Genomic DNA, 15,844 nt, shown 5'->3' with positions numbered 1-15,844 from the left:
ACAAATTTATATATATAAATTATATACAATACATAAATTATATACAATATAAATTATATACAATTTATATATATACTATATATACATAAATTTTATGTGTATATAAAATTTATATATATATATTTATATATATATTCACTATATACATATAGTGAAAATAAATAGAATACCAACTGAACACATAGAGAGACACAAACACGAGATGGCGAGACGTTAAACTCAAAAAGGCTAATGGTGACTATGGAGCGTAGAACAGATAAATTTAATTTTCTTCTCTATCCTTAAAAAAAATTCTAACAAACCTGTTTAATTAAATGCCTACATGCGAGACCTTTCTATGGGACTTGGTGCTATTAACCACCCTTGGTTTTCATGACACTACATCTCCTGGCTCTCTTTCTGCCTAGATGACTTCTCCTTAGTTCTGTTACTAGATCCTTTTCTCCTGCCTATACTTTGATGTTCCCCAGAGCTAGGTTTACTTGTTCTTCTCCTATGCTTTTTTTTTAAAATAGGGGCTTGCTCTGTTGCCCAGAGTCAAGTGCAGTGGCACAGTTATAGCTCAAACTCCTGGCCTCAAGCGATCCTCCCACCTTATCCTCCTGAGGAGCTGGGACTACAGGTGCACACCTTCATGCCCAGCTAATTTTTAAAACATTTTTAGAAATAGGGGTCACACTATGTTGCCCAGGCTGGTCTTGAACTCCTGTCCTCAAGTGATCCTCCTGCCTCAGACTCTCAAAGTGCTGGGATTACAGGCATGAATCACCACGCCAGGCCTACCATATCGTCTTGCAAATATATCTTGCCCACTTCTGTCTTTCTGCTTCAAAAGTCAGATTGGAAATAATCTATTTTCTCTTTCATGCTTTCCTTCCCTGTGTCTGGGTCTGTCCCCACCCAGAATGGGGATTATGTTGCCATATCCTTTGTGGGCTATTTACAGTCTCTGGCCTAGACTCTTTCTGCCTTGAGTTATTCAGTATCTGGGATTTCTAATTAGTTCAGTGCTTTTCAAGATTTGTTTATTATTACTCTCTCAAAGACTTTTTCCTCCCCAGATTATCCCTTCACCCCGTGAAATTTTAATACACTCCTTATGTCCTGTGGCCCTTTGGAGGGACATAAACTATTCTACTAACTTACACCATCAAAAATTTTTGCCACCTCCATCCCCTATTCCCCAAGAAATAATTTTTTCCCTTTAGGATGCGGGGTGATACTGCACCATTGAGAATGCATGATGTAGTTGGTTAGTAAGGTGCAAGAAAGACATGGTCATGAGGCTCAAGGTTTCATTGAGGGCTAGGGGCAAGGAAAAAGGGGAGGAATTGTGGAGAGGTCTATAACCCTGGGAAATAGCTTGATTTAGGACTTTTGATTTGCAGAGAATTTAAGTTGTCATTAAGAAATACAAATCATTATATATGTACAGTTTAGCACTAGAAAACTAAATCTTCTAAATTATAAGAAATTAACAATCCTGCTTCATGTCACTGCTGCTACCTAAGACTTACTTTTCTGTTTGGTTTTTGAGACAGGGTCTCACTGTTACCCAGGATGTAGGGCAGTGGCATGATCACAGCTCATTGCAGCCTCGACCTCCTGAGCTCAATCAATCCTTCCACCTCAGCCTCCTGAGTAGCTGAGACTACAGGCACCCATCACCGTGCCCCAGCGAATTTTCAAAATTTTTTTGTAGAGACGGTATTTCACCATTTTGCTCACATTGATTTCAAACTCATGGGCTCAAGTAAATCCACCTGCCTTGGCCTCCCAAAGTGCTGGGATTGCAGGCACGAGCCACCACACCAGGCCTTTTTTTGAAATAATAAATATTTATTTCATAGCAAATTGTCTCTATACTTCAAATAGCACATCACTAAAAAGTTTTGATGTAAATAGGTAAGAATAACTCAAAAACTGATCTAACATGCAATTTGACCACTATTTGAGAATGAAATCTCAGGAATGCAGATGTCTGTGGTATTAATGTAGTAGGAAAGAGTAATGGAAGACAAGTAACTTGGCAACTGATTTGCAAGTTAGACTTTGGTTTTAATTCTTAAACCAGGTCTCATTCCGGGTTTGTAATGCTTGGGAATTAAATTTTGCAACATAAAGCAAATGAACCAAAATATGAGTGAATATGAAAATTACTAAGCTGTAGGGAATACACTAGAGAGGTTATGGGTACAGGTTTTAGAATTAAAACCTGTTTGGTTTTACTCTTCATCCTACCATTTACTATTTATGTGATCTCAGTTTCCTGTAACGTAGGTAAAATAACAGATTTGCTGGTAGGATTAATCAGACGCTTATGTAGTGTCTGGCCCACATTTGCTAACTGCTGCTTCTGTCTTCAATAGTGTTACCTCTATGATGATTTGTATTTGGAGCATCCTACTTGAACCATATATTCTGGAGCCCGTGTAGGGGTTGTTGTTCCTTCTCTATATTCTTTGAAATAATTTTGGGCTCTAATTTTGCCCCGTGAAATGCTATAGGAAATATTTACACAATAATTGCTATTTTACTTTATTTTTCAGATTATTAAACAATTTTATTCAATAAATATTTATAAAGCATCCACTATGTAATACTTGCTATTTTAGTTACTGTAGGGATGTTATCTTCTGCCACACTTGTTGCCTTTTTTAAAAGGAAGAATTACCAAAGAAATGTACTTTATGTATCAGCTTTTTAAAAAGTTTGCTTTTTGCAAGCCATATTAAATACTTTTTGAAGTACGATAGAGAACACATAAAAACACTGTCAAATGTAAACAAAATTTGCCTTACCGTTCATATCTCTCAGTTGAGATCTGTCTTTTCTGAGCATCATAATCTGTTTGTAACTGTGCCACTTTAGCTCGAAGCATGGTATTTTCCCGGCTTTGACTAGTTCTTAAAAACAAATTTTAGAAAGTCAAGAAATAAATATTCTGTTTCGTAGAGTCAAGTGCTGTGGGTTTTTAAAATTAATGAAGAGAAGATGAAGACATTTCAACAAGAATTCTCTAAACTTCTAGAGCTTCTATCACGTTTTCTTTTTCATTCATTTAGTTTATGAAACATTTACTGAACTTCTATTATGTGCTAAGGACTAAAGCAATGCTAAGGACGCAAATTTGAATGAGACATAAACTGTAACGCCAAGATGTAAAGTGTCTTCATTGGCTCTTTCTTGACTCTTGCCTTGGAAAGAGAAATATTAATATTTTTAGTACTTTTCAAAAACTCATTCTTCCATGTGTACTCTAACCTGGGTTTCCTTTTCTCTTCCTATAAATATGTCTAAATCTTTCTGTTCTAAAGATATATCATCAATCTCTCCCAAAGTAATCAATACACACATGTGGGTCAAATCTCACAGCCTTTTTAGTCTTTTTCCTAATCTACAGCAGAAGACACAGCCACCTCTTCTCCTGAGAATGCGCCCTCCTTCACTGACTCCTCTGTTCATTCCTCAAATGTAGGCGCTTTCCTAACGTTTCTCTTCCCATTCACTCCCACGGTACCACCTCTGTAGTGACGATACACAGGTCTGCACATCCCAACACAGTGTTTCTCTAGAGCCAGTCTCCTGAATTTCCAAAAGCAGCAGACACAGAAGCCAAACACTGGGGATTCACTCAGGGTGGTGGTAAAAATATTAAGGGAAAAATATTAGAGAAAGTTACTGAATATGGTTTCAAACCCTTTTGGAAGGCCTAAGGGTTTTTTCTATAGTTGCTGGCTGAAGGCAGCCTTGTTCCATTAGTTAAATAAATTAGAGTAGAAACAAAGGAATGTGGGGGTTTACCTAACTAACTTGTTTATTCATTAACCTTTGATCATTCTGGACAACTCTCTCAGGGGGAGGTTGATCAAGGAATATTAGCCACTAATGGTGTTTGCTGTGGGCATTGGAACCTGTCCTTTAATCTTCTCTCTAGTGGTGCTGACTCAGAGTTTTTGTCACTTAACGTGTGCTGAATAAAGGCCAGAGAGGCCCATGTGTGGAGGTCAGTGGTCACAACTATTTACAGCACTCTCCAGGGTGCCCGTAAGCTGCCTGGACACACTCAGTTGAACTGGCAAAGCATAATATCTGTGTGTCAGTGTACTTTAGTCATCTATCATTGAGTCAGGGTCTGCAGGACAGACCCCCACAGGTGGTGACCCCGATACAAATATTTTGGTTTTGTACTACCCTTCATATTCCTTTTGTTTGTTTGTTTGAGACAAAGTCTTGCTCTGTCACCCAGGCTGAAGTGCGATGGTGTGATTTCAGCCCACTGAAACCTCCACCTTCCAGTTAAAGCAATTCTAGCACCTCGGCCTCCCGAGTAGCTGGGACTACAGGTGTGCGCCACCACGCCCGGCTATTCTTTTTTTTTTTTTTTTTTGTATTTTTAGTAGAGATGAGGTTTTACCATGTTGCTCAGGCTGGTCTCGACTCTTGAACTCAGGCAATCCACCCACCTTGGCCTCCCACAAAGTGCTGGGATTACAGCCATGAGCCACTGCGCCTGGCCTACCCTTCATGTTCTTAACCTTTCTTCCACTTCAAAAAAACTTATAAATTGTCCTTCATAAGCAATTTTCTTAGCATAAGTTGACATAAGACACTTACAATTTGCTTTCAGAAAGGGTTAATTTCTCCTTAAGTAGCTGGATTTCTGTATCCTTCTCATGGGAGGTTAAGTGAGAATGAAATTCTTTATCTCTATTTGTAGCCAACAATGATTCAAGGTTTTTAACTGTATGTCTCTCATTTGACAGTTGTTTTTTCAATAGGTCTGACTCTGACTTTACATTTTCTAATTCCACCATGACCTACATGAAAAACAAAGTAAGATTACTTCAGTACAATTTTAAATTTACTCTGAAAAAATTATCTGACAATATAGCTCTGTGGAATTATTCATCCATCACTTGTTTCATTTTGGATATTGGTTAAAAATTGTGAACCATTTCTTTAAGAATAAGAAAAACACTTTATTTTCAAAATAATCTTTGCTATATTTACTATGGGCTTATTTGGCTATCGAATCTACTCCAACCCTCAAATAGTTTTCAGTCATGCTGCCTTGTCAAGAGAAGGTCATTAACATAAAATCATAAGGGCAATGAGACTCTTCTGGTTGAATATGCTTACTCTGACTACATAATAAAGCCAGTATTGTAGCTTCTCAGTACCTGAAAATAAAGATACTACTAGATGAGTGAAAACTGAAAACATCCATGTTAGAAAACACACACTCGGTTATTTAAAGTAATGCCTCCATTTGGGAGTGGCAAATTCTAGCTAAATAGACTTGTTTAATTAAGTAAGATTTAAATATCTTGAGATCTTTTATCGAGAAAAATGTTCTACTTTGGAAGCACTGAACTGTTCAATCCTTTATTCAAGTCTTACTTTTTTCTTTTTGTTTTCGTTTTTGACACTGGGTCTTACTCTTTTGCTCAAGCTGGAGAGCAGTGGCATAATCTCTGCTCACTGTAGCCTCAACATCCTAGGCTTAAGTGAACCCTGCCTCAGCCTCCCAAGTAGCTGGGACTATAGGCACACACCACATGCCCGACTAATTCTTTGTATTTTTTGTAGAGACGGGGTTTCACCATGCTACTCAGGCTGGTTTTGAACTCCTGAGTTTAAGCGATCTGCCTGCTCAGCTTCTCAAAGTGTTTGGATTACAGGCATGAGCCATCGTGCCTGGCCTCAAGTCTTACTTTTAAACAAAGAAAGAATGTATTAGGATATGTTCCTAACTTACAATCAGAAAACTCAGAATCTCCTAGATAGCCATCTATTCCAAAACAGAACTCACTTTCATCACTACGTTTGCCAGAGAAATCTTGGCAAAAAATCAAGTAGTCAGATCTGGTTGTTAAAATCTTGTAGTCAAAAGTAACTACTTTAGGCCAGGCGCATTGATTCATGCCTGTAATCCAAGGACTTTGGGAGGCCGAGGTAGGCAGATCACCTGAGGTCGGAAGTTCAAGACCAGCCTGGCCAACAGGGTGAAACCCTGTCTCTACTAAAAAATACAAAAATTAGCCAGGCGTGTTAAAAGGTGCCTGTAATTCTAGCTACTTGGGATGCTGAGGCAGGGAAATCGCTTGAACCCAGGAGGTGGAGGTTGTGGTGAGTGGAGATCACGCCATTGCACTCCAGCCTGGGCAACAGAGCAAAACTCCATCTCAAAAAAAAAAAGAGTAACTACTCCAAAAGGAAACAAATATATGTACGGCGTGGGAAATGGTAAAGTAAAACAATTAGAGTAGGGCTCAATAAAACAATGTGCCAAGACAATTTCTCTTTCTTACCCTCTCAAACTCAAGGTTTTTGGAGTTCAGTTGCTGGGTCATAATATCTTTGCCTGAATCAAGTTTAATGCAAAGTTCTCTAAGAGATGACAAGTCATTTAATACTGTCACTTTCTCCTCTTCTTGACGTCTCAGCTCTTCTTCTAATCGAGACATGGCTTTTGCCATTGATGAGATCTGAGATTCATAAGCATGATGGGCATTTATGTGCTGAAAAAATAAAAAGAAACAAGTAAAAAGTTAAAATAACCCAATAATTTTAAGAACTTGAGATTGCAGACAAAAACCCCACTTTAGAAAAATATGACAGCCAATTTTTGCTTATTTTAAACTACTCTCAGGAAGCTGCCTACTATTTAAAGATGATCTATTTAATGCTTAACAAAAGAAATTGTGTGTAATTATTAATCATGATAACTAAGTACCTCGTGTATATATTTATATATTTGGAAGATGTAAAAAAGAAAATTATCGTGTCAGGGTGTTGTGAATACGAGGGGTTTTTGAAGTTGCATTAAACTTTTCCTTTATAAAGTATCTTTGTTACAATAATGCCATTTCAAGAAAAAGTAACATATATACATATCACTCCCCAACTGTCTTTAGTTAAATCCTAAATTCCAAAAATGGGGTTTACTTCAAAACTAAATACCTGAAGTCATTTAAATTTAACTTAAATAAATAGTATATAACTTTTTAATATTTTAATAACTGAAATAAAAAATTTCAAATACTGATAAAGATTTTTTTTCTAGAAGAATCCACATTTGAAATTTCTCACAATTTGAATTATGAGTGATAAATACAAACTGATATAAACTCTACTTCCAGGTTTGGGGAAGAATTCTGTGTTTGAAAAATAAAATTATTTCAACAGGCTAGGGCAGTTGCTCATGTCTACAACCCCAACACTCTGGGAGGCTGAGGTGGGAGGATCACTTGAGCCTAGGAGTCTGAGACCAGCCTGGGCAACATAGTGAGAACCTGTCTCTACAGAAAAATACAAAAATTAGCTGGGCATGCTGGCACAGCCTATAGTTCTTGCTACTTGGGAGGCTGAGGCAGGAGATCACCTGAGCCCAGGAGTTCAAGGCTGCAGTGAGCTATGGTCAAGCCACTCCACCCCAGTCTGGGGTGATATACAAGACCCTGTTTCTTAAAAAAAAGTCCATGGATCCACATTGAAAATCTAATATTGTGCTGTGAAGATTTAATCAATTTCAACCATTGCAGAAAAGTATTTAGCTTTTTAGTGCATTAATAAAAGCTCCCCTAACCAAATATAATACGTTAGTATTGTATCGTGAAATTGGTTTATACTTAGTAAAAGCCAATTTATACTTTAGTAAAAACCAATTTCATATACCATATAAGAACAGGAACAATAATAAAGAACAAAATAAAGATTAGTTGAGAATAGTTTCTGAAAAACTCTTTTGAAGGTTGAAAGCATTCCTTTAATTAGTTATTATACTCCTCTTAACAGAAAAACTTTTAGAGATAGAGTATGAGTTTCCCAGGGCTGCCATAACAAACTACCACAAATGGGAGTGTTAAAAAAAACAAACAAACAGAAATGTATCCCTTCACAGTTCTGGAGGCCGGAAGTCCAAAATGTGGGTGTTAGCAGAGTTGGCTCCTCCTAGAGCTTCTGAGGGACAGAATCTGTCCCATGCCTCTCTCCTAGCTTCTGTTGTATGCTGCCAGTCCTTGGTGTTCACTGACTTTTAGACATATCACTCCAATCTCTGCCTCCATCTTCACACAGCCTTCTCTGTACATAATGTATCTAAATTTCCCTCAACTTGGAAGGACTTTGTAATCCATCACTCACTGGGTTAGGGCCTGTCTTAATCCAGCACAACATCATCTTAACTTGTTCACATTTGCAAAAACCCCGTTTCCAAATAAGGTCATGTTGATAGATACTGGGGGTTAGGATTTCAACATGTCTTTCTGGTAGACACAATTCTACCTACTCTCTGATCCCCCAAAATTCATGTCTTTCTCATATACAAAATATATTCATTCCATCCCAACATTCTAGCATCAACTCTAAACCAAAAATCTCATCTAAGCATCATCTGAACCACATATGGGTGAGACTCTTGAATATGGACCACACTGGGACAAAATTCTCCTCCAACTACAGACCTATAACACTGGAAAACAAGTAAACTGCTTCCAAAATAAAATGGTGGGATAAGCATGAAACAGACAGTCCCACTGCAAAAGGGAGAAAATAGAAGGAATAAAGGAGTTACTAGTCCAAATTAAGTCTGCAACCAAGGAGGCTGAATCCATTAGATTTCAAAACCCAAGAATAGCCATTTGTGCCTTGATTCTCTGGTGCTCTGATGCTCTGTCCTCTGAGCTGGCCAGGGTGGTCCCATCCTCTAGTCCCATAGGGGCAGTGGCCTTGCCCTCTGAAACCAAGGAGACAGACAGTAGCTCCATCTTCTGGACCTGTGATGTCTGGGCTTGTGGTGGTAGCTACAGCCCCAACGGCCTCTGAGCTTCCTGTGGTGGCCTTGCTGGTCTCTGAGCTACCCTTAGAGTCATTCTGTCCTTTTCTTGAAAGTGAACTTGTAGCCAATTAGCTCTGTTGGTCTGTTTTCTACTAGTAGGATCCCAGAAGTCCAACAGCCTTCCTTCATTTCATCCCATTTCTGTTTCTTTCAATCAAAGCTGGCAGTGATTCTGCTGAGATGACTAACTGGATTCATGGCTCACATATCTGATCTCTTCACCAAAAGGTTTTCTTGCCACACTCCAGAAAACGCTATCTGGGTAGGTTAAGAATTTTCCAAAATCATCAAGTCCTAGTTTCTCTTGTCTCTTTCTTTTTTGACAGGGTCTTACTTTGTTACCCAGGCTGGAGTGCAGTGGTGCGATCTCAACTCACTGCAGCCTTGACCTCCTGGGCTCAAGCGATCCTCCCAACTCAGCCCTCCAAGGAGCTGAGACTACAAGCACCTGCTACCACATTCAGCTAATTTTTTTGTAGAGACGGGGTTTTGCCATGTTGCCCATGCTGGGCAACTGAGCGTAGTTTTTTGGTGGACACAGGTGGACTGCTTGAGTGATCTGCCTGCCTCAACCTCCCGAAATGCTAGGATTACAGGTGCTAGCCACCACGCCCGGCTTCAAGTCTTGTTTTGTTTTTTTTTTTCCACTTTTCAGTTCCTTCCTCCATTTCTCTCTTTCCTCTCACATTTTACTATAAATAACAGGGAGAAACCAGGCTGTCTCTTCTGCACTTTGCTTGAAGTCTCCTCGGCTAAATGTCCAAGTTCATCCCTTACAAGTTCTACTTCTCTCCCAACAGTAGACCCTAATTTAGCCAAGTTCTCTGTCAATTTATAACATGTAACATCTTTTCTCCAGTGTCCACTAACATTTTTCTCAACTCTGTCTGAGACATCACCAGAGGAAACATTTGTATTTCCCACAAAATCCAGTACGACAATATGTGTATTCTGTAAATGACAGAAGTTTTCTTTACAGCTCTCCCCTCTTCTGAGTCTTCATCACAATTGCCTTTAATGTCCATATTTCTACCAATGATCTCTTCAAGGCAATCTGGGCTTCTTCTGTCAGGAACTTCAAAACTCTTTCAGTCTCTACTCATTATCCAATTTTCCAAAGCCACTTTCATTATTTTTAGGCGTTTGTTACAGCAGCAACCCACTTTCTGATGCCATAATCTGTATTAGTTTCCTAGGGCTGTTGTAACAAATTGTGTGGCTTAAAAAAAATAGAAATTATTCTCTCATAATTCTGGAGGCTAGAAGTCCCAAATTCGGGTGTTGGCAGGTTTGGTTCCTTCTGGAGATTCTGAAGCAGAATCTGTTCTTTGCCTTTCTCCCAGTTCCTGATGGTTACTGGCAGTCCTTGACATTCCTTGACTTCTACACGGATCACTCTAATCTTTGCTTCCATCTTCACATGGTGTTCTTTCCAGTGTTTCCTGTGTCCAAATATCCATTGTCCTATAAAGACATCAGTCCATTGGTTTTAGGGTCTAACCCTAATCCACTATGACCTCATTTTAACTTGATTCCATCTGCAAAGACATTTTTTTCCAACTAAGAGACTGGGGGTTAGTAACTCAACATGTCTTTTTGGAGGCCATAATTCTATCTGCTACAGATAGTCAATACTTTCTCCTGAAAGATAAAGATTATGAAACTATACAAACAAAACAAAACAAAAATGACAATAATGGCCAACTATTGTATATCAATTTAACTCAGGGTCCCTACATTTTAACTGAACTTCAATGTTTTATTATGAGATTTTTATCAGACTGTCTTTATGACAAAAGCTTAATTGTAAAAATTAACTTAAAATGGATCAAAGATCTCAATATATAAGCTAAAATTATAAAACTCTTAGAAGAAAACAGAGGGGATAAGCTTTATGACATTGGAGTTAGCAGTGATTTCTTGTATACACTCACAAGTATAGGCATCAAAAGAAAAACAATAAATTGGGCTTCATTTAAATTAAAAACTTCTGTACATCAAAAACTGTTGAAAAGGCAACCCACACAATGGGAGAAAATATTTGCAAGTCACATATACACTAAAATATTAATCTCCAGAATATATAAAGAACTTCTACAACAATTTAAAACAATCTGAATAAAAAATTAACAAAGGATTTGAATAAGCATTTCTCCAAAGAAAATACACAAATCATCAATAAACAAATGAAAAGATGTTCTACATCACTAACTGTTAAGGAAATGCAAATCAGAACCACCATGAGATACTGCTCCACTCCTATTATGATGGCTCTTATAAAATAAAAAATCAAAAAATTACAAGTATGGGCAAGGATGTGGAGCAACTGGAACCCTCGTGCATTGCTGCTAGAAATGTAAAATGGTATAGCACCTATGGAAGAACCACATGGTTATTCCTCAAACAATTAAACATAGAATTATCATATGATTCAGTAATTCCACTTCTGGGTATATATCCAAAAGACCTGAAAGCAAGCACCTGAACAGATATTTGTATACCCATGTTCACTGCGGCATTATTCACAACAGCCAAAAGGTGGTAACAAATCAAATGTCCACTGACAGATGAATGGCGAAACAAAAATGTGGTACATACATACTAGGAAATGTTACTGAGCCTTAACAAAGAATGAAATTCTGACACATGCTACACAACATGGATGAACCTTGAGGTAAAGTAAACCTTAAGGCTAAGTGAAATCAGTCAGTCACAAAAGGACAAATATTGTGTGATTCCACTTATATGAGTACCTAGAGTAATCGAATTCATAGAGACAGAAAGCAGGGTGACAAATAATGGTGATAGTTACATAACATTGTGAGTGTACTAATGCCACAGAACTGTCTACTTGAAAGTAGTTAAAATGGGAAATTTGATGTATGTATTTTTTACTACAAAAAAAAGTAATGGGGCTCCTATGCAAATTATGAGAATGACAGAAATTTACCACAACTTGATTTTATCAATGCTTACAACTTCAGGTCAATAAAGTATCTTTGAGACCAGGCACGGTGGCTCATGCCTGTAATCCCAGCACTTCTGGAGGCTGAGGCAAGTGGATCACTCAAGGTCAGGAGTTCGAGATCAGCCTGGCCAACGTGGTGGTCTCTACTAAAAATACAAAAAATTAGCCAAGCGTGGTGGCACACGCCTGTAATTCTAGCTACTCAAGAGGCTGAGACAGGAGAATTGCTTGAATCCAGGAGGCGGAGGTTGCAGTGAGATCGTGCCATTGCACTCTAGTCTGGGGTGACAGGACAAGACTTTGTCTCAAAAAAAAAAAGAAAAGTATCTTTACAAAACAAATAAATATATTACCTCTTGAATTTCTTTTTCTAACAGCTCCACTCTTTCTCGAAGATGTCTCCTCTCAGTGTCAATAGAAAGAAGTTCCAGTCGAACTGAGCTGCTTTCTCCCTCAGCTTGATGGGCTTTGACCTCCCAGTCTTCAGCACGGTTATGAACCATCTGAAATCTGTCTAACAAATCTTGATTTTCTTTTTCCTGGTTAAACCATAATAAAATTGTTTCTAAATTAGTAACTGTCACCTACTGGAACACCCATGTCGTAAATACATACACACTGAGCATTCTGTCCTAATTTAGGAAACATTAGGTATCTCAGCAGGCACCACACTAAGATCTATGGGGGAAATAGAAAAAGGCAATAGGCAGGATCTCTACTTTAAAATGTTTAATATCTAATTGGAGAGATAGAATAAATAAGCATGAAAAAGTTTAAAAACCCTGAGTTTTAAATCCAACCTAAATAATGTTTTTCACCTTAGATGCCATTAAGCTCTCCCATCGTGACACCTCTGTTATGTATTTATGAACTCTGCTCTTCATTTCTTCTTTTTCTTGCACTGCTGCTTCCAATTCCAGTGAGATTTCCTTACAAATCAGAAAATTAAAGACAATCTAAAATGAACACCAAACCAAATGACTTTTATTTATACTCAAATAATTCCTTTGAAATTGGGTAGTAAGATAGAGTAGGAAAAAAGGAAAACTGTTCCTAAGCGTTATTTTCACATATTTTTCCTAGCTGCTCTTGACTTTTAAAAATTTTCCAGACACAGTCTTATTTTCTCACCCAGGCTGGAGTGCAATTGCATGATCACAGCTCACTGCAGCCTCGACCTTCTGGGCTCAAGAAATCCTTCCACCTCAGCCCACTGAGAAGCTGAGACCACAGGCACATGTCATCATGCTCAGCTAATTTTTTTTTTAATTTTCTGAGATGAAGTGTTACTATGATGTTCAGGCTGGTCTCGAACTCCTGGGCTCAAGCAATCCTCCCACTTTGGTCTCCAAAAGTGCTGGGATTATAGGCGTGAGCTACCACATCTGATCTGATCTTGACTTTTTAACCAAACTTTATCACACATTTCCCATAATGTATCATATATATCTGGCATTTACACTAAGGGCTAGCCGTAGTCAGGGGATGACAATAAAAAAATCTTAATATTTCAGCAATATGCTTCATGCTGAATAATACTAAAAATTATTTTTATAAAACATAAAATTTAAAACAGGAAAATCACTGGTTTTCTCAGTATAATCTTTTAAGAAAATAGCATGAACAGAACTAATACCTTTCAGTATTGGCCATTTTAAAACACTTATCCATTTATCTACGGGTGCATTTCAGAGCCGACAGAAGACAAATAATTAAAACCTATCCCAAGTCTTCAAAACACAGAAACTTTGCTCTGAGAGTGATGTTGATGTCCTCACCCAGTAAGGTGACAATGATTTCTGCCATAAAGAATTTCATGCTCCCAGCTTTAGGTTTCCTTGCAACAAAGAACAAAATTGCGAAAACACCAGTTGCACCCGTTAGACACCCTGTGATATTTAGCAGCATTCTAAGCTACTTTTTTTTTTAGATGTCGTCTCACTCTATTGCCCAGGCTGGAGTGTAGCAGTGCAATCTTGGCTCACTACAACCTCTGCCTCCCAGGTGCAGGTGATTCTCCAGCCTCAGCCTTTCAAGCAGCTGGGACTGCAGGCACATGCCACCATGCCCGGCTAATTTTGCATTTTTAGTAGAGATGGGGTTTCACCGTGTTGGCCAGGCTGGCCTCGAACTCCAGACCTCAAGTGATCCACCTACCTCAGCCTCCCAAAGTGCTAAGATTACAGGTATGAGCTACCACGCCTGACCTAAGCTACATTTTTTAATACTTGATAAACACCATTGTCCTTAATGAATTACTTATGTCACTTATATTTATATCATTCAATTTTAGAAAAAAATGTTTAGTTTTAATATTTAGCAAACAATGACTAAATAGTATAAAACTACCAAAATTTATGCATTATATTCATACTTGGTTTTCTCTTGCCATTGTAACCAGATCATCTTGCAATCTTCTGTTTTCCTTAAAAGCAATTTCTCTAGATCTTCCTACTTCATCGAGTTCTTTGTGAGCTGCATCAAGCTGGCGCCGGAGACTGTTTATCTCACGATCTCGATTAGTCAATGTTTCCTTTAGCTGGCTGTTCAATGCGTGATGTGGAAATAATGAAGAAAATTTTTAAAAACTAGTTCATTTAAAAGAAAACTGTTATAGTCTAAGTATACTTAGAATACAAATGTACTGTGATTCTAATAAATTGTAACTGCTGCATTAAGATACCTGTTAATTAGGCAGAACAGATATTTTAGAGGTCTACCAATAATAAATTATACGCAAACAAAGTAAAAAAAAAATGCATTATTCCAACAGTCAAGTAAATACAGAAAACTGTCAAGTGTTAAAAGTTTAACAGCTTGAGCCCAGGAGTTTCAGACCAGTCTGGGCAATATAGGGAGACCCTGTTTCTACAGAAACATTTTTTAAAATAAGCTGAGTGTGGTGGCACATGCCTGTAGTCTCAGCTCCTCAGAAAGCTGTGGTGGGAGGATCACTTGAGCATGGGGAGGCTGAGGTTGCCATGAGCCAAGATCGTATCACTACACTACAGCCTAGGCAACAGGGTGAGATCTTGTCTCAAAACAAACAAACAAACAAACAGTAAAGCATAGATTCAATTGGCAATTATTTATTAAATGTTTATATCCCCACTATTATATAAAATCTTAAGGGTATGTAAAATAAATATAACAAGTGACTTTTTCTTGAAGTGGCTTATAATCTGTCTAGAGAGACTAGACATAAAATGTAAAATTTTATGACAGCGCTCAAGATAGGTTTAGAAGGAGAATAAATTCAAGATTGGCTATTAAAGTAACTCAAGTTTTACTGATTAGGCTTCAAGTAGGGTAATTATAGTAAAAATAAGGAATAAGTAGGTATGTAGAAGTATAGTTAATAAGATATAACTGTTTAGATGTGGATGACAGAAAACGAGAGGTTAAAGAGAATAACATATTTTCAAGCTGGAGATTGAGAAAATGATGCTGCCATTGGCAAAAATGGGAAAATTGAAAGGGAAATTCTATTGCTGAACTGCTACTGAACACATAAAGCTGTCTTCACTGAAAATCTCTGAAAAAGCAGGATGTAATTTCATTAATGACTTACTTCATAGATGATTCACACTCTGAGACCATTATCTTCATATGAGCAACAGCTTTTTCCTGCAGAAATTACAAAAATGTGTCAGATTTTAAACCAAAATGTCTTTAGCTAAATTTATATAACTTGCCATATTCACAGAGTTCAAATATGCAGCTCAATTATATAAAGTATTCCTAAAACAAAGCTCCAAGGAAACATCTCCATGTCCCAGTTGTACTTCACATATTGGCATGTTTTGACTACCCTTGAACAGTTAAAGAGTTTGCTTTAATGAGTTCTGATAAAATCACTTTCTAGAAATAGATAAAATCACATTTTGAAGATTAATATTATTTGAAAAAAATGACATTTAAACATGTTAGAAAACATGGCCCTGGGTCTTAGAAACTTGTACATGGGCAATAATAATTGCATATTTGGGAAACTTCTGGTTCTAAAATGGTGGTGTAGTCACAAGCTGACCTCA

At 37.7% G+C, this 15,844-nt stretch overlaps 1 protein-coding gene across 6 annotated transcripts in view; it reads right to left on the bottom strand.

The window, feature by feature from the left end:
* Positions 1-15,844, bottom strand: part of CEP135 (centrosomal protein 135) — a 79,204-nt gene that overhangs the window by 8,570 nt on the left and 54,790 nt on the right. For 5 of the 6 annotated variants that reach the window (XM_032274261.1, XM_032274263.1, XM_032274264.1 and 2 more), the window contains 7 exons: positions 15,382-15,437; positions 14,185-14,353; positions 12,629-12,739; positions 12,164-12,349; positions 6,315-6,524; positions 4,618-4,820; positions 2,802-2,906 (listed from right to left, as the gene is read on the bottom strand). In XM_032274261.1, coding sequence (XP_032130152.1) covers positions 2,802-2,906; positions 4,618-4,820; positions 6,315-6,524; positions 12,164-12,349; positions 12,629-12,739; positions 14,185-14,353; positions 15,382-15,437 — 1,040 coding nt within the window. Of the gene's footprint in view, positions 1-2,801; positions 2,907-4,617; positions 4,821-6,314; positions 6,525-12,163; positions 12,350-12,628; positions 12,740-14,184; positions 14,354-15,381; positions 15,438-15,844 lie in introns of those variants that run through there. The other variant, XM_032274265.1, reaches the window with a different exon arrangement.

The sequence above is a fragment of the Sapajus apella genome, unplaced genomic scaffold (assembly GCF_009761245.1).
Source record: "Sapajus apella isolate SASKATOON/1434 unplaced genomic scaffold, GSC_monkey_1.0 scaffold5, whole genome shotgun sequence".
Lineage (NCBI taxonomy): Eukaryota > Metazoa > Chordata > Mammalia > Primates > Cebidae > Sapajus > Sapajus apella.
This window is presented reverse-complemented; position numbering and strand designations above follow the sequence as displayed.